Here is a 22545-nt window from a genome sequence, read left to right as displayed (position 1 = left end):
AGTTTAGTACTGTAATATGAAGTGAAAATATACATTGAACAAGGAGAGGACTACTTTTTTTTTTAACTTCCTCTACTCCAGAGGTAACCAACTACATTTGTCAGAGGGCCAAAATCTAGCCTGACCTTAGGGGCCGGAATTTCAAATAAAATCAATTACTTGATGTTTATTATGTCACATTATTTCCAGTTCCTTACAAAACTGGAGGCATTCTTAGCATTTATGAGTCAGGCTTTTCTTTGATCATTCTCATAATTATGGAAACCATTCGCTGGCTAGACCGAATGGTTTAGCGGGCCAAATTAGTAGGTTATTCCCGTGCCCAATCCTGCATATGCGCATTACAAACAAGACGCTACTGGCACATGTGACGAAAGCGCAGCAGAGCAACAAATACACAGTCTGATTGGTCGTTTAGAGGCGAGTCGTGACGTCACTGCTCGTTGCCAGAAGCGGTGAGTACGCGTTATTTTGTGGAAAAAATGGAATTCTTTTTTGCGCTGAGATTCTCCTACACGGACTGAGCAATAGGTTTTACACCGTGACAGCTTCCGACAGTTGCAGGTCGATCGAAGTGAAGCCTAAAAACGTGCACGTGAAAGAGCGAGCAGCGATTAGCCTTTCGTTAGCCTCATCATTGTTTTGGAAAAAGGAAAATAACTGTTTTGATTTATTCATTCGTCATTCATGTATTTATTTCTCAGTGATTTAGTCATTCAAATGTGTTCTGTTTGGGTCAGCAGATCAAGCTTTGACCCGGAAGTAGGCGATGAAGGCTTTATTAATACAAGAATACCTAGTTCTGTTATAATTACCTAATATTTTAGGATCCTCCCAACCCTCTTTTGCAAATCCCATACCTTTGGTGATGTATACAGTTAAAAGAATGAAACCAAGATTAACCCTCTCCCCAAAAAGAAAAGTAAATACAAACAATCAAGATAATGTGGTTGCGTTAGTGTGCACACCCTCTTTGAACCAATCATGTAATCATATTACGAAAGCGAAAAAACGCAGTTCTAGTTATGTTCTTAATGTTCTTTTTGAAAGGAGAGCGTTTGGTCAAATATAACCCCGAGATTAGTTACAGTATCACTTTGAGATAGTACATTTATCCATATTTACAGTGGTTTCCTTAAATAAGTGATGACAACGAGCACATTATATAGGGAGAATATGGTCTTATGATCTGATACTTTTCCCCTCTTTTTTTAAAAAATATTCTTCTTGTATGTAAAGTAATTTGTGTACTTATTTGCTAAGTTATTTGTAAACTAGTACATGCCAAGACATTTCAGCACAGCAGTAGAACGACTATTATGCAAGTGACATTTTTTACGTTTCAACGACGACTTCTTACTGATGAAGCAAAGCTACATACTAGTTGACACTGGTTGACATTTGCTCACTGCTAATGACATAGTTATTTAGTGCTTCACTGAGTACTACTAGCACGTCAACAAGTTCATTATTGCCTCACTGGTAACATGTCCTTTCTCCTAGTGTCCTTGATTGTCGTCCAGACGACAAATGCGAATTGCATGCATAGGTCCACAAGTTGTACTGGTACATGAATGATGCAGTGCACAAATAGGATATGGAATAAATGTTGAAACAGCTTTCTGTATCTCCATGCAGTCATGTCAGTCGTCAAACAGACTCAAGGGGAAGCTGGAGGTGGTGTGGCTAGCCATCTCCAGTGTCCGCTCTGTGGTAATTTTGCCAAAAGTCACGCCTATCAGCTGTCCCACATGGCCTCCGCCCATCCCACCTATTTGGACAGTGTGGCGGTGGGTCGCCTCGGCAACATCTTGATGTATCAGAGCTATGCCCAACTGTTCCACTGCGCCGAGTGCTTTTTCACCACCCGCGACTTCACTAAACTGTACCAGCACATCATCACTAAGCACTGCTTGGACGAGACGGTGGCGGCGGAGCGAGGAACCGACGCGGAGTACAACGCGAGCAAAAAAGGGGACAAGGAAGCAGATGAGGAAGTAAAGGAAGCAGACAAGGAAGATATGGAAGTAGATGAGGAAGTAAAGGAAATAGATGAGGAAGTTAAGGAAGTAGATGAGGAAGTAAAGGAAATAGATGAGGAAGTTAAGGAAGTAGATGAGGAAGTGAAGGAAATAGATGACATTAAGGAAGTAGACGAGGATCTGAAGGACACCAATGAGGAGGAGGCAACTCCTCAGAGACTCAACAGCGGGGAGGAGGTGAAGGATGAAGACAGCATGTCAGAGAGAAAGATCTGCGACGTGGATGAACGCGTGTTGCTCTTTGACGGCGCAATGTATCAATGCCTGATTTGCGGCGTGTGGAAAAACAAACTGAAAGGTTCGGCCATTACCCACGTGGTGCGCAAACACAGGATCCCGAGGGAATTTGCTTCCCAGAGGATCAGACAAGACAACGGCGCTTCGACCTCTACCTTTACGCCCAAACGGCATCCGAGCAACGGCATGGAGGAAGAGGAGGAAGAAGGGCTGAGTGTCGACCTTCTCAAAGAGGAAATGGAGGCAACGGCCAAAGTGGTCCACTTTCGCTTCAATCGCTACGTCTGCGTGATATGCGGCTGGAAGACCAAAATGAAAGGTGAGGCCAGACTTCATGATGTCACATTAGTTAAAAGGTCGTTACCGGAACTTGATTTCTTGAGCAGGTTTTGCCATCAGTCACGTGGTGCGTCGCCACAACGTGGCGCGTCCCTACAGCTGTAAAGACTGCAACTCCTCGTTCTTCCTGCCCAGCCGACTTCAGCAGCACATCCGAGCAGTTCACCGGCCGGGACGCTACGCCTGCCCCTTCTGCAGCTTCAGGTCACACTTCCTAGCCGGCTTCAGGAGACACTGCGGTCGATGCACTGCCCGCGAGGAAGGGGAATGGGGACTGGGATTGGTGATGGCCGAGGAGGGGAGAGAGGTGGTGATGGTCAAAGAGGAGACCAAGGAAACGAGAGCTGGGAGGAAAAGAGCACGGAGGCTGATTGAGGAGACGGAGGATGACGACGAGCTCATGTTTTTCTAACACAGTGCTTCTCAATTTTTTAGGAAGAAGAAAATATCTCAGCCTCCCTAGTGATTATAAATCAGGGATCGTCAACCGGTGGTCCCTCTAGTGATCCGTGGGAGTATTGCAGGTGGTGCGCAAAATTGGAATTAGAAAATAATTCTAACATTTGTGGCTTCCCACATGTTATTTCTGTCCATTACTACAGTTCAAAGTGTTGATTAATATTCTGCCAAAGCAATGGTCACCGAGTTGCTTCTTGGTTATAATGGTGGTCATTTGGACAAAACCAGTTGAAAGCCCCTGCTATAAATATTTGTCATATTCATTTGTCTATAAATTTGTTATAAGTACACCTTGGTACAACATTGTGTCCTAACGCGCCCCTGAGGGGTGCCCAACCCCAGTATTTGAGACGGGCTGAACACATGGCAAAAAAAAAGTACTGTACATCCAACTAGCCCACTGATTCGCAAAAACGTTCCTTTACTTTGCAGTTTTTTTTTTCTACAACTGGTTGATTAAAGTGTATTCGATGATTTGTAGTGTATTATTTTATCTTGTATAATAATTGGTTGTACCAGTGAAAGTAAGGGAAATGGAAATAGATGTTTTGGTCATTGCAAATCCAAGTACTGACTAATGAAATTCTTTAAAAAAAAATTGCAATTGTGTCGAATACAGCCGGACTGGTGTCCGTGATAAGGTGAAGCAGCAATGAAGATTTATTGAATCATCACAAACAAAAAACAAAGCCACCACAAAGTGATGTCACTTTACCATAGAAACTGCAAGAAATCGGCCTCACTGTGCTTCTGGTAACAAAAGGTGGAAATATCATGATTAAAGCCACCACAGGAAGTGATTGAGTTCAACATTTGTTCTGCGACTTCAGACTAAAACCACACTCTTTACAATACCCCCAATCTGTAATAAAAGACTACTATTAAACTAAAGCATTGATGGAAAGCCCCCCCACACACACACACACGCACACACACACTTGCAAAAAAAAAAAAAAGACCAGCATATGCCGGCTAAAAAAGAATTCTGGTCTGGCTGCTGGCAGCTGAAGAGTTCAGAAAATATAAACTGAAAGTGAGGCATCACCATTGCCTGCCTTCTCTTGAAAAAGTCAAACAAGCGCCGTGAAGTTGTGCAGATGAGACAAGCTGCAAGGCGATAATGTCCCAATGGCTTTGCCCACAACCCACCGACAATAAAAACAACCACCGACCAGCCACCTGGTTTCCACAGCAACGCCTCGTCACAAACATCAGATGTGTCGGGGGCACCACGCTCCTTCCAGGGCGGCCATGTTGATTCCCCTCAGACCATCGTAGTCGTCCTCATCTTCTTTGCCTGACGTGTAATCGCTCGACTCCTGACGAAGAGAGGAAGGGGAACGCTCTCACAAATGTTCCATTGGCTGTCTCAGTGTCACGCCCTGTCAACTCACTGTCTGCAACGTGGGCTCTCTGAATGGCGGGCACACCATCTGGAAGCGAGGGATTGCCACGTTGAAGACTTCCTTGTTGTCTGTGGCAAGACAAAATGTGAACAGCATTTCAGGAGTGCATGTTAGAAGTCTAACTTCTTAGAATTGCGTTACCAAGTCGGTGGAAGGTATAGTGTCCTTCCATGTACTCCGACGGCGTGGAGAAGGTTGTGCAGCTGGCATACTCGTGAACCTTTCCCGGCGTCATGACTGGAAACTCCCCTGCTCACATACACACGTACTTAATTGCTCACCTTAACCAACCAGAGTCAACCGCACGGCGGCGTGAGCAGCGTACCGACCACGCCGGGCCCTTGCACCTCCTCCACATTGCCGTCGGACGTGGTGATTTTCCAGTAGCGGCTGTCCAGTTGGCAGGCCACCTCAGGCGGCGCGCCACTCGCCATCTCTATTCTGAATGGCACATTTGGCTGGTCAGCGCATGGCAACAGTGGCGAGTGGGAGCGAACAAATACTACCTGATGCGGTAGGTGAAGAAAAAGTGCGGCGGGTGGACAGAGGAGAGCTCAGGCAGGAAGGAGGTCGAAACAGATACGGTGATATCCCCGGTGGTTGTCACGCAGCTTTTATCGTGCACGTACCTGCAGGAAGTGACATCACAATTGGTTGATGAATTGCAGTCAAGCTTCACTACATTGTGGAGTTTTAAAACTATGTAGTATATCTTTTTTTACAGAAAGCTTGGGGGGGGGGGGTGCTCTTTGCAGCAGAGCTCAGACCCCAAGTTCTACAAATATCATCAGACCATGTACCTGAAGATCTGGTCTCGGATGATCGGGTACTCCCCCATAACCACGTTGTTGACATAGGTGGTGAACCACTCCAGAAAGGAGGAACCTGAACACAATCGACACTTTTTTCACAAAACAGCACACTAGGTGAACATGCCAATAAGTGTGGCAGCCAACCCACCTGTCATGAACATGTCTACGACTGAGGGATCCTGGGCTGTCTGATCCTAAAAGAGAGAAAGGTGATGGTCACACAAGCGACAGCGAGGTAACACTCCCAGGGGCTTTCTGCAGGCATGAAATACAAACAGGGCAGGGGTAGAAGCTCTCAAACATGCGTCGCCCTTCGACGTGCTCCAGGGCCATGTATTGGCTGAGGCCCGTGTGGAAGCAGAAGGTGAGCGGAAGGCAGCATCTCATCCCCTTCTTCTGCTGGAACCCCCCCGCCGCCGTCTCCACGTCCAGCAGCACTTCTGAACGGTAGTGATTGGATAGTGACATGCTCCCCATCAGCCTAAGAGGACACAAAGGCATGAGGAGGCACACGCAGACGCACGCGCACACACACCAAACACAAATGGGAAAACACGCAGTCACGAACATACTGACCCCGGGATGACCAGCATCTGGCCATTGTGGATGCGGTATGAGCAACGATAGTCATCCGGAAGGTTGTAGCCGATCTGAGCCTCTACGCTAGACAGCTCTGCCTCCGTGGCACCTTCTGGACACCCAAACAAATAGAAACCATTAGTAAACTAGACAGACAATCACTGCGAGTGGATTTACAGTAAGCCGTTGTTGATGACGGTAGAGAATGAATGGATGGTTATGTACGTATGTTACTAAGTGTGCCATTGGCAGTCATTTGGGGTAAAGAAATGTGGAAGTTGAAACACATCAACAGAGTGATGAGAATAAAATGTAAAGTATGCAGCGGGTAGTTAAGTTAGAATAACATGCTATGTGTGAATGCTTTCAGGATTCACACAATTAAATGTAGTCTAAATGCTACATTAGATGTGCGAACTGAAAAAGTATCATGCCGCGGTGACATTACCTTTAAGTGACGCGATCATGCGTGGACATCTCTGCCGCAGGAAACTAGTCAGCTGTTCCCAGGCTCTCTTCAACACCGAGTAGTACTGGATGTAGCGGCCCAGGTCAGCGTAGTACTCCTTGAAGAGGTTGAACCAGGACTGGCCGCTCTGTAGCCGCTCATCTCTGAACAACGAGGCAAATTTAAACAACAGCACAAATCAGTTAATGCCGCACAAACACTTTCAACGCTTTTGTGGAATGAGAAAAAATAAAACAAATGCCAAAAGAGAGAGAGAGAAAACAAAAAGAAATGACTTCTTTCAAATGTCATATTGTCAATGATGATATTTGTTGGCGGGGATAAAAAGTCACTTTAAATGAGATTTTTGCAACGATAGATAGATAGATAGATAGATAGATAGATAGATAGATAGATAGATAGATAGATAGATAGATAGATAGATAGATGAGATTTCCTTTTAAAGGCACTATTGTCCATTTCTACAATGACTTACTCTGCGATCAGCCAGTATTTGGAGCACAATGTACGCCACAGCGGATTGTGTTTGGACAACTCATTCAGCCTCCTATTGGTGGAACTGACGCTGTAGACCAAGCATAAATACAAACTCATATATTATAAATAAAATAAAATTGCATTCACTTTAATAAGCTGTGCTGAGAAGTAGAAAAATACAGACGTCATAATTGTACTTCAGTACATTTTTGCTTTGCTTCAGAATATGGCTGCAGCCATCTAATATTTTCAGGGTTATTCCATTTATTATTACTTGATGAAACACAAAATGATCTTACATTATGATACAATACAATCACGCAATACAATTAAGTGCACATGAGGTGCGGTATTTTTTTGTTGACTGATGCATCAGTTGTGGGCCATAAGGTCAGATTGTATTTAGAACTTTTATACTCATGTAAGCAGTTGAGATGTTTACACACTCAAAAGAGTGAGTACTTGTGCAAAACCTCTTGATGGTAGTTAGCTGTAACCAGGTGTCAAACGTAATGACATTCAGAAGTTTGTCATCACTTCCATGTTTTCTAAAGCTTATTATTAGACATAACCATTCCGTTAAACAACTGCTGTTGCTATGGGTTCTGTTAGTTGGCTGAGAAAATGCTATCTGTTGTTATTAGCCGTCTTAGCGCCATTCGGCCTCTTCACTTTCTGCTTGTTTTGGTGGAACAAACGTCATCAGTACGTGCAGTGGCGGTGTAAAGCGTTAGGTATCACATACTCACTTGACCAAGTCTCTAAAGTCAAGGAAGGACAATATGTGCAGCAGCGGGTCCGACGGGAGCAACTCGATCCGAAACTGGGGCTCCATTGTTGACAATCTTTTTCTTCTTCTCCGCCACCGCGAGTCAACCGTTGGCAAACCGCCTTAATGTACGAGGTCTCCCCCGTCTGGACAATAGAAACACTACATAAACAAACAAGACGATAGACGTGCCTGGCGCTCCTGATGGCAGCCGGGGAAGTAATAGTACTGTATTTAAAAAGGTAGTACTGGTTGAGTTCAACCGCTAAAATATCAAAACCGGCACTAAAAAGAAGAAAAGGACACGTAAATGCAAATAATAATAAAGTATAATCAATTATACACATTTTTTAAATGTAATTTGGAATAAAACCTTTCTGCGCACAAAATACTTTTCCTCTTCTATTAAACGACATCATGGTCATTTTGTACTGAGAATCTCATGCCACATGTTTTTTTTTCCTTAACGTGCAGCTCTTATCTTGACGCACATACTATCAAAACATGTTGTCATAGCTGCGGTAACGTGGTGAACTGAGTAGCAAAACAGCAAAATTAGGTAAAAAAAAGAAAAGAAATTACATCTTGTGTATTTCATATTGCATGATGTTTTTCAAACCAAGCGTTAGCTTCATTTTTGTGCTATCAAGACAACAAGCTCCCATTTACTAATTTTGTGAACTAAGTAACACACAAAAAAACTACATTGGTTAGTAACAAGTGAAAAGTTACACCTGGATTTCCTGCAGATCAACTGCTGGCAACATAACCATTCACATCTATTGACAAAGTAAAGTCTTGAGTTAACCTAAGAAGCATATAAATGGAAGATCAGAACAAAAATCTCTTAGGTGTGAAGCTAACTACTTTACTATTCCTGAGTCATGATCTTGGGTCTTGTAGCCTCAGGCCAAATGTTCATGCTGTGAGTTTTGAAAGCTAACATAACCATGTAAATGAAGTGTAGGCCTGCCTTTTGCTCTCAGAATGCACTCCTCTTTCCGTCAATATTTACTCTTGCGTGTGTCAATCGGACATGCAAGATAAAGTTGATAAGGTTCAAAAGAATCTACAGAGACAGTCGTCAACTTAATATCGTATTGTCACCAAGCTTTTTATATTATTTAGATCACCCGGTAGCTTGAAGAGAAATGGAAGACAAGCACACAAGAAAAGCCTCCGAAGCTGATCCTTTTACTCTGAGCGTACTTCAAGAACTTCAAAAGTTCAAAATGGTCACTGTGATGTCAGAATGGGGGCGGCAGGTTTAAGATCATTATGCAGGCCGTATCTCAGTTTACCACGTACATTTCTTTGGCCATTGAAAACAAACACTCGGAATTCTCTGATTCAAGTGAGAACGGGTCGTAGCTTTTTATCTTCAGAGAGAAATGTTTGGATGGTACTCAGGTCTCCGTACGTGTGACCTCTCTATGTGAGGAGTGCGCATGTGTGAACGCTACATCCATGTTAGGTTTGATTGGATGGCCGAAAGTAATTGAGTGTGTATGGAAATATTGACTATATTAAGCAGTCAATCAATAAAACCCATCTTGCCAGTGTTGGCCTTCTAACTACAAACGAAACAAAGTCAAGAGCCAAGATGGATGCCAGACCTAATGGATGAACTAGCTTAGCGCTAGCTAGGACATGGCTAGTATGACACAACTGGGATACATTTCAAACTGGATCAAACTGGGTTCTGGCATTGGCCAGGCTACAGTGCAATATCCTGGAGCTTCAAGTTATTTTAAACATAAAAGGAAAACCTACATTCAGATTAATTCAAATGACATAAGGAAATATGGCATCCGGTATGATGACGAAAAAGGGTTAAGTGCACTCTATTTGCCATTTTTCATCATTCGCTGACATGAACATGAATGGCAAACAAGACATTTTGGGTGTGAGTCTAAGCTCTTCCACCAAGTATTGGGAGCTGGATGAGTTTGAGTAAAAAAGTGTGCATCATCAACCTGAATCATACTTTGACCTTGCAGTCAATATTCCCGCCCACCAGATGACGCGGGTCTACAAAGAGACTTAACGGGAATCTTCTGGATTTGGTTTGGAGTTTCCTGCTTGGCGGTGAAGATCATGGTGGGACCAGCGGCTCTTCTACTTTTGTTCCTGCTGCATGGCTGTCTGACGGAACATGGTATTTGATCCTTAAACTTTGGTATCAGAAGTGACAGTGACAAGATGTTTTTAGAACATCTGGTTAAACAGAAAATGATTTCACAAACTTAGAGTCAAGACCAAGCGGTCAAAACAGCAAGAACACTTCTCAGAAGAACCCCAGTTTGTGGACTAAAAGTCACATTTACTGTTTGTTTGTGTAGTTTTTCTCGACAGCCAACAAGCCTCAGAGGTTCTGATCCGAACACGACGAGCAAACCAGCTGTTTGAGGAGGTGAAACCAGGTAAGAGACCCGCTCCACAAGACAAAAAAGACTAAAACGCAGTCCATGTGTGTCAGCGTTTGCCGATTGTACTCAGGGAACCTGGAGAGAGAATGCATCGAGGAAATCTGTGACCACGAAGAGGCCAGAGAAGTGTTTGAGGAGCCAGACAAAACAGTACAAGCACACTCATTTTCACTTGCTGACTGTGACAGCTACTCCGAGTTAAACTATGATTTGGGATTCCTTTTCAGGAAGTCTTCTGGCAGAAATATCTGGGTGAGTACACTGTAGCCTTTAGCATCCTGTACTTTTGGGTTGTCCTTCTTTCACAAAAACAACCCGCAAGAAGCTAGCGCAGCTGCACGACAGGAACCAGTTTTCTGGATACGTTCGATTCAAGTTCTTTGACTCGCCGAGAAGTTTAATCAAACATGAACAAAGTCCAGTGTAGCTGAACTCGCACAAACACACAATTGTGCAAATGTGTCCCTCTACAGACTGCAAGGGAACAACACTGCTACGAACACAGACCAACATCGACTTGGTCAAAGAATGTATCAAAGGTAAAAGCAGAAATAAGGAAGTGTGGTGGAAGTGATCCAAACATCTTTACGCCAGCGTACCTTTCTGTGTCCAGGTCAGTGTATTTCTGGCAAAGGCCTCAACTATGAAGGAGACGTCCACATCACAAAATCTGGTAGACTCTGTCAAAGATGGAGTAGCGGATTCCCGCATCCCATAATAAGGTATCCGCTCCATTGAGCGAGGTACTCAAACACAAATAGGTGAGTTCAAAGTGCTTGGCGGTATGCTTTGAAGAATGTTTGTCTTTGCAGGGAATTCAACGCTTCAGAACCAGACAGCATCCTGAAGGAGAATTTCTGTCGGAACCCAGACGGAAGAGATGAAGGACCCTGGTGTTTCACTCAGGACCCAATGGTGCAGAAAGAGACCTGCACGGTTCCAATATGTGGCAAGTCTCGTTGACCAACTACGTAGGGATGACTTTGTACTGCAATCTGAGCAATTTCCATTGTGCCGTGGTTCAGAGAATGAGGCAGCGTGGATTTACAGTTTTTTTTTGGTCTTTGTGTGTCTGGTCGTACAGAAAGTTGTATTTGCGTACGTCAAACTGCCTCAGAAGGGAATTTTCTCTTATTTAACCGCTTCAATGGCTCATTTTTGCCTCTGGCCTTTTCGGCCCGGCGTCAATTTAATACCATGAGGTTTGGATAGCCATGCTAGAGAGTTATGGTACAAAGCAGTCTTAAGACATATTGGGGGGCGGGTTACAGTACAAAGCGGTCTTAAGATATATTGGGGGCCGATGCTGTATCATGGATTGTTTTTCCTTCAAGGGCAAACCTTTGTCCCCCCCACTGTGGCCCCTGCACCAAAAAGTGCCAGTGACTGTTTAGTGGATAATGGCGTGGACTACACCGGTGACCTGGCCGTGACCATGGGAGGCCACACCTGCCTGCAATGGTCCCTTCCAGAAGTCCAGAAGCTGAGCCAGGGCAAGGACTTTTTACCCGAAGTCAGTCTCAAGGGCAACAAGTGTCGTAATCCTGACAACGACCCAGAAGGCCCATGGTGCTATATTCAGCAAAAGGAGAATGTGACAGTGGATTACTGCAATTTCCCTCTGTGTGGTAAATATGATGCCAGTGGCGCCACTTCAACCAGTGCAGCAGACAGCAATGGGGGCTGTGTGTCTTACCTGCAGAAGAAGACCTGATTGACTATGAGTCGCCACCACAGTCTGCTGGTCGCGAGCGCTCTGTCGGCGCACCTGCCAGGAAGGCATTTTTTAACCCTCGTTCGTTTGGGCAAGGGGAGAACGGTAAGACCTTCTTATTTTCTGGCCACAAAATGAGCAAGCAGAATGAAACTAGTTCATACCTGGAGGGGGGAATGGATGCTTCTGAGCTTCATGTGTTGCAGTGTGTGGCGAGAGGCCCCTGTTTGAAAAGCAGTACAAGGAAGACGCCAATGAAAAGCAGCTGCTGGAATCATACCAACAACAACGCATTGTTGGGGGTACCGATGCCGAGGTTTCCTCAGCGCCATGGTAACCAGACTCGAACTACTGTCGAAACTTCAGTTAATTGCAAAACCTTTATGTGTGTGTGTGTGTGGGGGGGGGGGGGAGACACTCTATGATTTAAGCCCTTAAATGACTAAATACGCCCCTGGTCCAGAGTGATATGGAGGTAAAACGTATTCATGTCCTTCAGGCAAGTGATGCTGTACAAGAGAAGCCCTCAAGAGTTGTTGTGTGGCGCAAGTCTTATCAGCGACCAGTGGATCCTCACAGCCGCTCATTGCATCCTATATCCTCCCTGGAACAAGAACTTCACCACCAACGACATCATCGTGCGCTTGGGCAAACACAACAGGGCCACGTAAGACAAAGACTTTTCTTGCCACCCCATGCAACCATTTGCGGGCAACACGTCGGTGATGCTGTCTGTGTCATGTCGTTCATATCCAGGTTTGAACGTAACATTGAGAAGATTGTGGCGATTGACCAAATCATCGTCCACCCAAAGTACGACTGGAGGGTGAATCTGAACCGAGACATCGCACTACTGCACATGAGGAGACCGATCGTCTTCACTGACCGGATCCACCCCGTCTGCTTGCCCGACAAGAAGGTGGCCAAAATGTGAGCACACAAGTCTGACAGTTTTGCAATTATCCAGTTCAGTACGAACACAATTCCGTGGTCGCGTCAGAATGACGGATTGCTACGATGGACTGACATTTTTCGATTGCCGACAGGCTGATGAATGCAGGATTCAAAGGTCGAGTGACCGGCTGGGGAAACCTGAGGGAAGCCTGGAGCCCGTCTGCGAGAGCCTTGCCGACGGTTCTTCAGCAAATCCATCTGCCCATCGCCGATCAGAGCGTCTGCAGAAGCTCCACGAGCGTCAGGATCACTAACAACATGTTCTGCGCTGGTACTCTCTCTTTGTTCCTCTCCAGTTTTCTTCTTTAAAATAAATAAATCTGCTGGGGCAAAGGCAAATTATATTGACCCCTTTTAGGATACAAACCTGAAGACTCAGAGCGAGGTGATGCCTGCGAGGGAGACAGTGGTGGACCCTTTGTGATGAAGGTGAACGCAAGGAACATCATGTTCCATCAATTCTTTCTATCATTGTGAGAGATTACCTTGAACGTCTCCTTGTTGTTGCAGCATCCGGAAGAAAACCGTTGGTACCAGATCGGAATTGTGTCGTGGGGTGAAGGATGCGATCGTGATGGAAAGTATGGTTTCTTCACGCATGTTTTCAGGATGAGCAGGTGGATGAGGAAAGTCATTGAAAACACTAATGACGAAGACTAGAGTGTGAAGCAAATCATGCAAATAAAGTTTGTCCTGTTCAGAAATGATTTTAATTGATAGGACACAACATGCAGCGGCAACATTCATCTACATTTACAATAAATGCACATTTCAGTTCATATTTCTGTAAGAAATGTACCGTGTAAAAGTAGTTTCTGACTTGCAGATGGCAACACTCGCCACCATTCATCACATTACATACATGTCTCAGCTAAATGTCTTTAGGATGTCGTTTGTGCTCCAAATTATGCATGATTTGTGAACTAAACAATTGCTTATCTGTGGAGTTTTTTTTGCATATGTTCTCATTTTAGATCCTTGATATCAATTCTCAGACGGCTTTGAAATTGCGTCCCCCCCAGATGAGATCAAATATTTGAAGGCGATGAAGTCCCCCTGAATAACCTCTAAATGCAGAATAATCCGGCCACTCATAAACAATCTCGCAAAGTGAATTAAAATACACGTATTGTACGTTTTTCAAATAGTTTTATTTCCTGATGAATGCCATGCGAATGGTGATAAAGATGGGTGATGTTCTAAAGTCCCAACATCGCTAAGAAATCAATATTTGTCAAGTATTGGAAAGGGGAGAGTACAATCTGAACTGGTCAGCAGCCAATCGCAAGGTACGCGTAGAAAAACAACCATTGATAATCACAATCACACCCAACTAAAATTCTATTTGCGGTAAAAACAGTCAATCTATATCATAATCTATTGGTTCAAAACACCCCAAAATATTTTTTTAAAGAAGACATTGAGCTGCACATCATTCAAAGATATTGAAGTGAAGAACAATGTCAAACCTTGTCAGGTGCCATTGCTTCGCCGCCAGCCGGCGTGTGTGTCAGCAGGTGTCTGTTAAGGTGAGTCCTGCGAGTGTAGCTCTTTGGACACAAAACGCAGGCATACGGACGATTGGTGCTGTGGCCCAACAAGTGTTTCTTCAAGTCGAACTTCCTCCGTAAACATTTTCCACATTCGGGACAGGAGAAGGGCTTCTCGCCTGGATGTCAAGCATTTCACAAACACCAATCAGCCGGATTTTACACTCACGCAACTGCAAACCTTCAGTAAATCAGGCCCTTCAGAGTGCAGAGCGGTTGGTCCTACGTACCCGTGTGGATGCGGCGATGTTCGATCAGGTGGCCTGAGTTAGCAAAGGACTTCCCACATTCCTGGCAGGTGTACGGCCGCTCACCAGTGTGAACCCTCATATGTTTCTGCAGGTCGCCCCCGGACGGCCAGCCCTTGCCGCAAACCGTGCATACATACGGCCGCTCGCCGGTATGCTGCCGCACGTGCACGTTGAGGCCAGCGAGGGCCGTGAAATCTTTGGAACAGTAAGGGCAGCGATACGGTCGCTCGCCACTGTGCGTCCTCAGGTGGCCCTCCAGCCCGTCACGTGTCTTGAAGCGTTTACCGCACTGAGAGCACAGGAAGCGACTGTCTGCGTTGTGAGTCGCTCTGTGCGACTGGAGGCCGGTGTGCGAGGCGAACATCTTGTTGCACTGCTCGCACTGGTATGAGCGGGGCGTATGCGAGCGCTGATGGATACGAAGCAGAGTCACTCCTGTGGAGAAACCGACACGTTAGACTTGACATCACAGAAAGATGAGTGATCAAGTGTGATGTCACCCATATTGGCATCAATCATCAATGAGCATCAGATGTTCACTATACGCAGGACAGCCCAGTCCCTATCCCATGTGATTAGCTGGAGTTGACCCAAATGGCATTTCCTCACAATCGGGAATTTGTCATACTCCTGTTCTGAACCGCAAGTGGAACTCCTATCTCAAGGCAGCACCGTGTTGCTCCTTTTGCCAGACAATGATCTGTACTGGTACTTTTTGCCATCTCTGTTACCTGGGAAGGTCTCCTCACAGAAACGGCAACGGAAGCACGGCTCAGCACCCTCCACCGTGTGTGTCTGAAGATGGCGCAGCAGCTGCGACTGCGAGCTGAACTTCTGCGAGCACACTGTGCAGGTGAGGTCAAGCGGCTGGTGCCGTTGGCGGTGGGCGTCTCTCTCTTTGGCCGAGCTGAACTCTTTGCCGCACTGGCTGCAGATGTAAGCGGTGCTGTCGCGGTGGGTCTGCTTGTGATTGGTCAAAGTGGATAGGTGAAGGAACTCCTTGTCACACTGGCCACATCGAAAGACGGGCCGGGCGCGGTGGCTGCGCTGATGCGACAGCAGCTCGGCTTTGGTGCCGAAGACATCGTCGCACTGGAAACACATGTGGCTTCTGGTGGAGCGAAGGTATTTGTGTTGGCGTTCTTTGGAGGGGAGCGCCTTGTCGCCAGCAGGTGCTTTATCTTGGCGTGCTGTTACAATTGTGCTTAAGGTGGAGCCACAGGACTTATTGGCATGCAGGTGACGGATCACCTGCAGACAGACCGCTCATTAGTGCTGTCAGGATGAGCAACTGACTGATATAGACTTTTTGGAAAGCAGAATAAAATTCTGATCAACCGATTGATACAAAATATAAAATAACTTATTTTTGTGCCAAGTACAACGGATATGTATCTGAATTTTTTTTTACAATCGTATTTATATTTGGGGGGGTATGTCATTATTTTTTGTCTCATGTCTCAAAAAGTCCATTTTTGCTGTCGAGGGCCTATTTTTAATGGGACAGGTAAATTTCAAGTGGTTGAACTAGTCCAAATCTGACTGGACATTGTGGCAACAGATACCTGAGAGCGGTAGATGAAATATTTCCCACACTGCGGACATTTGTGAGCCACTCGCTGAGAATGTTGGGAAACGCTGGATATGGCATCAGTGTGCGGCTGATCTGGCACATGTCCTGATTGGCTTGCACCCGAGTCCTCAACACTGATTGGAAAAGTTGATTAGAAAGATAAAGTACGTGAAATGTGGCATGAGTGACATCAAGCGGGAAAAGATCTCACCCGTCTCCCTCAGGTTTTACGTGTGTGACGGAATCCGCGGCTGAGCTGAGGTCGGACTCTGGTTCAGCTGGTGGTGACATCTGCACTATCACAAAGTCCTCCTTTTCATCTTCCATCATCACGGTTACCTCCATATCCACATCCAAGGCGGGACTCCCCGTGTCAGTGTAAAAATCTGATTGGACTTGTACACTGAGGTGAGGAGGCTCAGGATTTGTCAGCTTTGTGATGAGAGGATGGGACCAAGCAGAGTGGAGGATGTTCTCTGTGTCACAATCAACTATCAAAAGAAAAAATGGGTTACCAAATTTTTCTTCAGACAAACAAGACACAGGGCCATGTGGAAGATTTATACCTGCGGGAGTGACTTGACCTAACCAACAGCTTGGATTACTTAGTAGTATTTTCAGGTCCTCCCTGTCAGCCAGACTGAAACAGTCAGCCAGGCAAGCGGGGGCAGCACTGAGCCATGATGCAGCCTGGAAAAAAAAAAAAGTTTGCATGTATGCACGAGGTAGACCACAACATTCAACCGCTTCTTGCAAACGAAGGGATGATTATGTATTCAAACACATTGCAGGAAAGTTTGATTCAAATCTTATATTATTTTGACATGGTATCAAACAAGTTTATTTTCCAGCTCCTATGGTCCATTTTTGCACGCTACTTCAAGAGAACAACCCATATACAGTACATCCCCACCCAAATGATCAAATTTTTGTCCGTCCCATAAATTGAAGGGTACCTGTTTGAAGTCAGGGACAGGAAAAAGCTGCTCCAGCCGAGCCAAGAAGTCAGAGAGAAGAGTCTGGAGAGCCTCATCAAAGGTCTGGTTGAACACATCCTTAAAAGAGCAAAGCCAAAATTAAACATGAAAGGACACACTTATCTTAAGGTATGGCATCATCATCATCATCTTGTTGCGACTCTGACCTGCAATAGGCACTGTCTATCCAATTGACTGGCTTTCAATAACGCGGAACCACAGTCGACAATCTGTGAGCCTGCACCGAGCTGGAGAACAAAATTCAGAAAAGTGAAGCACGGTTCGATCATGTCAACTTCAATATGATGATGGCTACATGCAAAATTAATCAGGTTACTTTGCTTATAATCACATTGGTCTCGTGACTTTTTCCACAGACTTTGTCCATAGATTTTAGCCCAATCTATTTAATGAACTACATTATTGTGAAGTCTTGATTAGTCAACAAAAATACATACTGATTTAGTCAATTATAGTTTATGAATGGATGCTTTTGGTCTCTAGTTTTTGTCCGGTGAAAACTGTGCGTCGACGAAGATGTTTTTGTTTAGTTTTCGTTAACGAAACTTACACTATGTGGCACCATAAATAGTTTTTGCTTCCATATTTTTCACACTTTGTCTAAGATGCTGAAATGGATTTTAAATGTTTGTTTTTGACGGGCTGAACGCCTAACTTGCCCATAAAAATTGCAGTTACCCTCTCTCCATGCTTAACTCACTGAGATTTGCAACATTCATTGGTGAATAAAAAGTCGATAGTAAAATAAGATTCTCAAGAGATTATTTATCAATAACAGCCTTTGTTTCAGTTGATCTATTGCAACAGTTTTTAAGTGTGTGAAAACGATGTTAACTCAAATGAGATGAAACTCGAATGATGAAACCAGAATGTGTGTCTCTCACTGGTATCATGGAGATGGAGGGAATCCCGTCCTGGTTGACCTGGTGGTCAGTTTGCGCTTCAGCATCAAGAAGGCTCATCTGTGGTAAACGACAAAACTTTGATGCTTGTATTTCTTCAAACTACAATGAGATTTACATTTAGACATGGGATTTTGTTGTAGTGAGAAAGAAAAAAAATACTGGTTGGAAAGCGAAAATCACACAAACAGGACAAGATTTCTAATAAGTGGGCAATAATGAGACCCACACCTTGGCCCTGAGCGCAAGCAGCAGCAGGCTCCTCTGTTTTTCAGTCAGCAATTGGGGAACTGCCTCTGTCATCAGAGACACAAACTCTTCCAGAATTCCATAATCCTTGACACTCTGCTGCTGTGCCACCCGCCACATTGCCGCCGTCAGCAGACGAAGAGGAGAGACGAGAAGGCGCAGTGAGGAAAAGGAGAGTGGAGAAGCTGCGGAGTGAGAACACCAGTACAATTTTGAATTAAATGACATGGAAAATAATGTTAGATTCAAAGGTGAGTATCATTCTTTTTTTTTTAAAAGCAAAAGCAAAGTTAATTTAAGAGATTCTTACGGCTGAATTTGCCTTACTTATTATTCCATAAAGATTAATATTATTTTAAAGTGATATTCTTCAGCAGCTTCTGGATTTTCATGTTCCTATTTTGTCTATTTTATGTTCTACAATTTAAAAAAGGAATAAATAAATAAAAATTTACAAATTACTCTATATACTAATATTCTATAGTTTGAGGGAGGGTATTTTATAGCCACCTTCGATTCATTTTGACTGAAGTCACACAATCCAAGCAACTGTGACAAAGATTGGCAATTGCTCACGTACATACAGATACCTTATTTATGCAATTCAAACATTACAAGCTCATTTCCAAGGAAGGGTTCTGTGTATATCCATGCAAAGTTAATAGTGTGATTTTGGAAATATTCCAAGATGATCTTCCATCATTTCATAAATGTAAACATTTAGCTGTGTCATAAGCAGACATCCATGCCAAGTTGCATAACGGCAGAATTTAATATTGCCACTTCACTTGAGGTCATTAGCCAAGTTTAGGCTTGCAACACAAAGCAAACTAAATAGCTACACGACACATTTGATACATTATTGCCCAAGCAGCATCATGTAAAACCTCTTACTTTTTATCAGGATACCACTGCGTTTCATAACATCTGGTGGTTAGTCAGGATGACAGTGAAATGGGTTTGCCAAAACTATATCTAAGTTCTTTATCAAGAGAAATACAGTGGTAATAAATGTTTTCCCAAAAACGTCCAAAAATGACGATTTTGACGGTATACACGAGGATAATAACTTTGAGCAATGAGTGAAAGGAATAAACTTGCTAATATTGGACATTATTTCACAAATATGTATCCATCCATTATCCGAATTGCTCCTACTACTCAAATCATTACTAATCTGTGTATTTACCAAAATGGTCGTAAGAATATCCGAACTTTTTCATTACTCATGTTTTGTTTCATGGCATTTGAGTACTCGAAAGCAGACGCAGTCGTATGCTAGCACGCTAGCTACATTCTCCGAAAATGACAATTTTCCACATAATGCAACAAAAAAATTAAATACATCGAGACGAACCCATTTTTTCGTTTAGGTCGCAGACTGGAAATTCAAGTGAGTAATGATGCTGACAAGTTAGATGTATTCATCAACATAGACCATTACCGCCATCATACCGGAAGTTTAAAATCTGGTTGTTGTACACATCCGGCGTCACGCACGCCCACACACATCAGCCAATCAAAACATTACTTGAGCTTGTTCGATTTATTAACAACTACAATAATAATAATAATAATAATAATAATAATAATAATAATAATAATAATAATAATAATAATAATAATAATAATAATAATAATAATAATAATTACAGTTACAGTTTGTTTTCACAGAGAAGAGATTGTGCAACAGTACAGTACTTCTACAGCCAGCTGAGGCGACTTCAACTTTCTAAATAAAAATATGTTTATTGTCCATGGTCATTCTATTATTTGCTCCATTGAAGTAATTGCGAGGTTATTGAGCAAAGACACCCACCTGTCTTACACAAGACAAATATCTGCGCACACCACCATAAAAAACAATTATCTAGTATCAGTGCACTAACTATGCTACTTGACTTACACAGTGTGAAATCTTGGCCTGTTTAAAACATCACCAAACGCAAATAACACCTATTTAATGTACTAGTACCTAAATCAAATTAAGTGAATATTTGCAACAAAATATTATATATATATATATATAGAGAGAGAGAGAGAGAGAGAGAGAGAGAGAGAGAGAGAGAGAGAGAGAGAGAGAGAGAGAGAGAGAGAGAGAGAGAGAGAGAGAGAGAGAGAGAGATAGATAAGTTGAATGAACATTAAGTACCTTGTGTCTGCGGTGTACTTTATTCAAATGAATATATGTTCAAAATGATGTCCCAATTTTATTGGAATTGAGGTTTAAACTTCAAACGTCTATTTATAGACGTCTAATAGACGGCTTTTAGACCGGAAAATGCTCAGTGCTGGAGTGTAGTATGGTGCTAGAAAGTAGTATTATTGAGGCATTCAAACAGTCGTGTTACACTTCTTTCTCACTGTTGGGCTCCTTTGACACAGATACACTAAACCAGCTTCATCCATCTTTGCCTAAATGGATTATCAGGCTTTTGGCAAGAGCAACACAAGCAAAGAGATTGAAGCAGAGAGTGCATTGATATAGAAAGACTAGCATTGGATGAGTTTGTTGCAGCCCAGTTACAAGTAATGTAACCTTTTTCAGCATGTCCATTGCAACATAAATGCTGGCCTATTAATTAACTCCTAGTTATCTGACAACAGACCCTTTCTTGGGTTCATGGATGCTGAAGACGGAAGTGAGGTCTTTGCACAAGACCAGAACCCTGTGATTTCAGGAGAGGAAGATGAAGAGGAGGAGGATGAGGAAGAGGATGCCAACATTTTCAATGCCTGGATGCAGCGGTACAGAGGTAGCGAAAAGCAGAAGACAACTGATGAAGAGCAAGATGAGGAAGTGGAAGAAGGTACAGCTGAAAGCAGAATTAGCTTGGAGTCAGCAGCTCGTCTTCAAACCAAGCGCCGATCATCTCTGCCGTGTCTGGTAAGATGCAGCACGTACAATTCTTTAGTGCTGTAATTTTTTTAATAAATAAAACCAGATTTTCATTGGTGTGTGCAGGCGACTCTCACGACCATGCAGCTCGCTCGTCTGCATTCCTGCACCAGAGCTCCCGTGACCGCCAAGACTCTGCTGCGACGTTCCTCCTCTCGTCGACTGCTGCCATCTCAGCAGGAGGGAGCCTCTTGTGCGCCTGCTGCTGAACGGAGACCTTCTCTCATACCCACAATCCCAGAGACCATTGCACCTGAGAAAAAGAGCCAGTTCAGGAGACGCAACGTCATGTCTTTGGTGAGCTATGGCTAGTGTTAACCTACATTTGTGTTTGGTTTTCAAAAATTCATCCTTTTCAGGCCCCACCTTGCACCTCTTGATATTGCCCCGAGTAAATCAACCTTACAAGGCTGAAATTCCAAACCTTGCCTTTAACGCTCAGACATTACGTTGAATGTCAAAATCGTTTTGCGTACAATGACAATAACTGCTTGGGTGTACTGCAGAGCGATGCAGATAGCATGTGTCTGATCTGCCATCACGACCTGAACCGAGGACCCGGCGGGGTCCGAGAGCTGCAGTGCACACACACTTTCCACAAAGAGGTAATTACCAAGCGCCACTCCCCATCTGAAATGAAGCAGATGCTTATGATAACAACAAAAGGACAAATGTATTGTGTATGTTGTGTCTTGACTTCACAGACAGTATCTCATTTGGTAAAATGAGTGTTCTTTTTTTTTCAGTGTATAGAGGAATGGCTATGGAGGAAGCAGTCATGTCCTACATGTCACATCGAAGTCCTCGCACCTCAGCAGGCGGCCTACTGGAGCTCCACAAGGGTGATAGTGCCCTGAGACACAGATTCGCACCCACTGGAGCTCCATCAAAAGGGGGTCAATCAAGGCTGCAATGGCCTTTAAAATTCCCACAAATCACGCAACAATGGCATGGTCAGCAAGTGACTTGATATAGACCATATTAAAGATTACCGTGGGCACTGGGAGGCTTTGTTGATATTTACACTTATTTTCTGTACAATGATTCAATCCTCTGTACTTTCCACTGCTCAAAACGAACACCACACTCAATGATGAGTGCTAGAGGAGTCATGTCTGTATTATGGCGGGCTAAAGTTAGCCCACTAATGCCATTTAGAGGATAAGTAGATGAACACCTTCTAACATGCAGCAAGCGATGAAGAACATACCAACAAACAAACTGAAGACGATGAGATAAACTTTGTTGAACACATGTTGAGTCAAGTTCAGGATAAAGGAATTAACTGAGTTGGTAACTTTAAGAGGAAAAGTTGGTTTGAGCTAAAAATCAAATGGTTCTAACACTTTGACGTGCCTGCCCCTTTATCACCTGTTAAATTAAACAACTAACTGAATCTTTAATAATTTGCTTACGTATTTTCTGTAATGGTTGGTG

General features: G+C 43.8%; 5 protein-coding genes across 6 annotated transcripts; 3 read left to right on the top strand and 2 right to left on the bottom strand.

The window, feature by feature from the left end:
- The first annotated feature begins 334 nt into the window (after positions 1-334).
- On the top strand, positions 335-3398 carry LOC148402032 (uncharacterized). Of its 2 annotated transcripts, none has more exons than XM_088357760.1 (3): positions 335-455; positions 1639-2598; positions 2666-3398. In XM_088357760.1, exons 2-3 carry the CDS (start codon positions 1641-1643, stop codon positions 3028-3030), a joined length of 1323 nt encoding a protein of 440 aa, XP_088213886.1. In that variant the 5' UTR covers positions 335-455; positions 1639-1640; the 3' UTR covers positions 3031-3398. The 2 variants fall into 2 exon arrangements, with proteins under 2 accessions (XP_088213886.1, XP_088213876.1); XM_088357750.1 differs by lacking the exon at positions 335-455 and adding an exon at positions 1518-1566.
- Positions 3399-3714: 316 nt separating this feature from the next.
- On the bottom strand, positions 3715-7728 carry fbxo3 (F-box protein 3). Its single transcript, XM_088357771.1, has 12 exons — positions 7570-7728; positions 6819-6908; positions 6323-6486; positions 5872-5986; positions 5572-5776; positions 5444-5489; positions 5284-5368; positions 4990-5112; positions 4809-4924; positions 4625-4732; positions 4472-4551; positions 3715-4396 (listed from the first exon to the last, which is right to left on the bottom strand). The coding sequence occupies exons 1-12, from the start codon at positions 7653-7655 to the stop codon at positions 4289-4291; spliced, it is 1326 nt and encodes a 441-aa protein (XP_088213897.1). The 5' UTR covers positions 7656-7728; the 3' UTR covers positions 3715-4288.
- A 1862-nt stretch (positions 7729-9590) lies between these two features.
- Positions 9591-13632, top strand: f2 (coagulation factor II (thrombin)). Its single transcript, XM_088357737.1, has 15 exons — positions 9591-9747; positions 9932-10012; positions 10089-10168; positions 10246-10270; positions 10492-10557; positions 10632-10740; positions 10831-10967; positions 11353-11646; positions 11721-11837; positions 11939-12065; positions 12232-12399; positions 12489-12662; positions 12779-12957; positions 13045-13115; positions 13197-13632. Exons 1-15 carry the CDS (start codon positions 9687-9689, stop codon positions 13344-13346), a joined length of 1839 nt encoding a protein of 612 aa, XP_088213863.1. The 5' UTR covers positions 9591-9686; the 3' UTR covers positions 13347-13632.
- Positions 13633-13815: 183 nt separating this feature from the next.
- LOC148402029 (uncharacterized) lies at positions 13816-19699 on the bottom strand. Its single transcript, XM_088357723.1, has 11 exons — positions 19567-19699; positions 18192-18394; positions 17943-18020; positions 17205-17285; positions 17017-17115; positions 16627-16750; positions 16272-16551; positions 16053-16194; positions 15219-15738; positions 14467-14922; positions 13816-14355 (listed from the first exon to the last, which is right to left on the bottom strand). The coding sequence occupies exons 1-11, from the start codon at positions 19568-19570 to the stop codon at positions 14150-14152; spliced, it is 2193 nt and encodes a 730-aa protein (XP_088213849.1). The 5' UTR covers positions 19571-19699; the 3' UTR covers positions 13816-14149.
- Positions 19700-20642: 943 nt separating this feature from the next.
- Positions 20643-22514, top strand: LOC148402028 (uncharacterized). The gene is made up of 4 exons (XM_088366746.1): positions 20643-21096; positions 21175-21405; positions 21615-21713; positions 21855-22514. The coding sequence occupies exons 1-4, from the start codon at positions 20833-20835 to the stop codon at positions 21963-21965; spliced, it is 705 nt and encodes a 234-aa protein (XP_088222872.1). The 5' UTR covers positions 20643-20832; the 3' UTR covers positions 21966-22514.
- The last annotated feature ends 31 nt before the right edge of the window (positions 22515-22545 follow it).

This window comes from Syngnathus floridae, chromosome 2 (genome assembly GCF_059516105.1).
Source record: "Syngnathus floridae isolate MCC-2025c chromosome 2, RoL_Sflo_1.0, whole genome shotgun sequence".
NCBI classification, from domain to species: Eukaryota; Metazoa; Chordata; class Actinopteri; order Syngnathiformes; family Syngnathidae; genus Syngnathus; species Syngnathus floridae.
The sequence above is the reverse complement of the archived record's forward strand: the minus strand, read 5'-3'. Positions and strand labels throughout refer to the sequence as shown.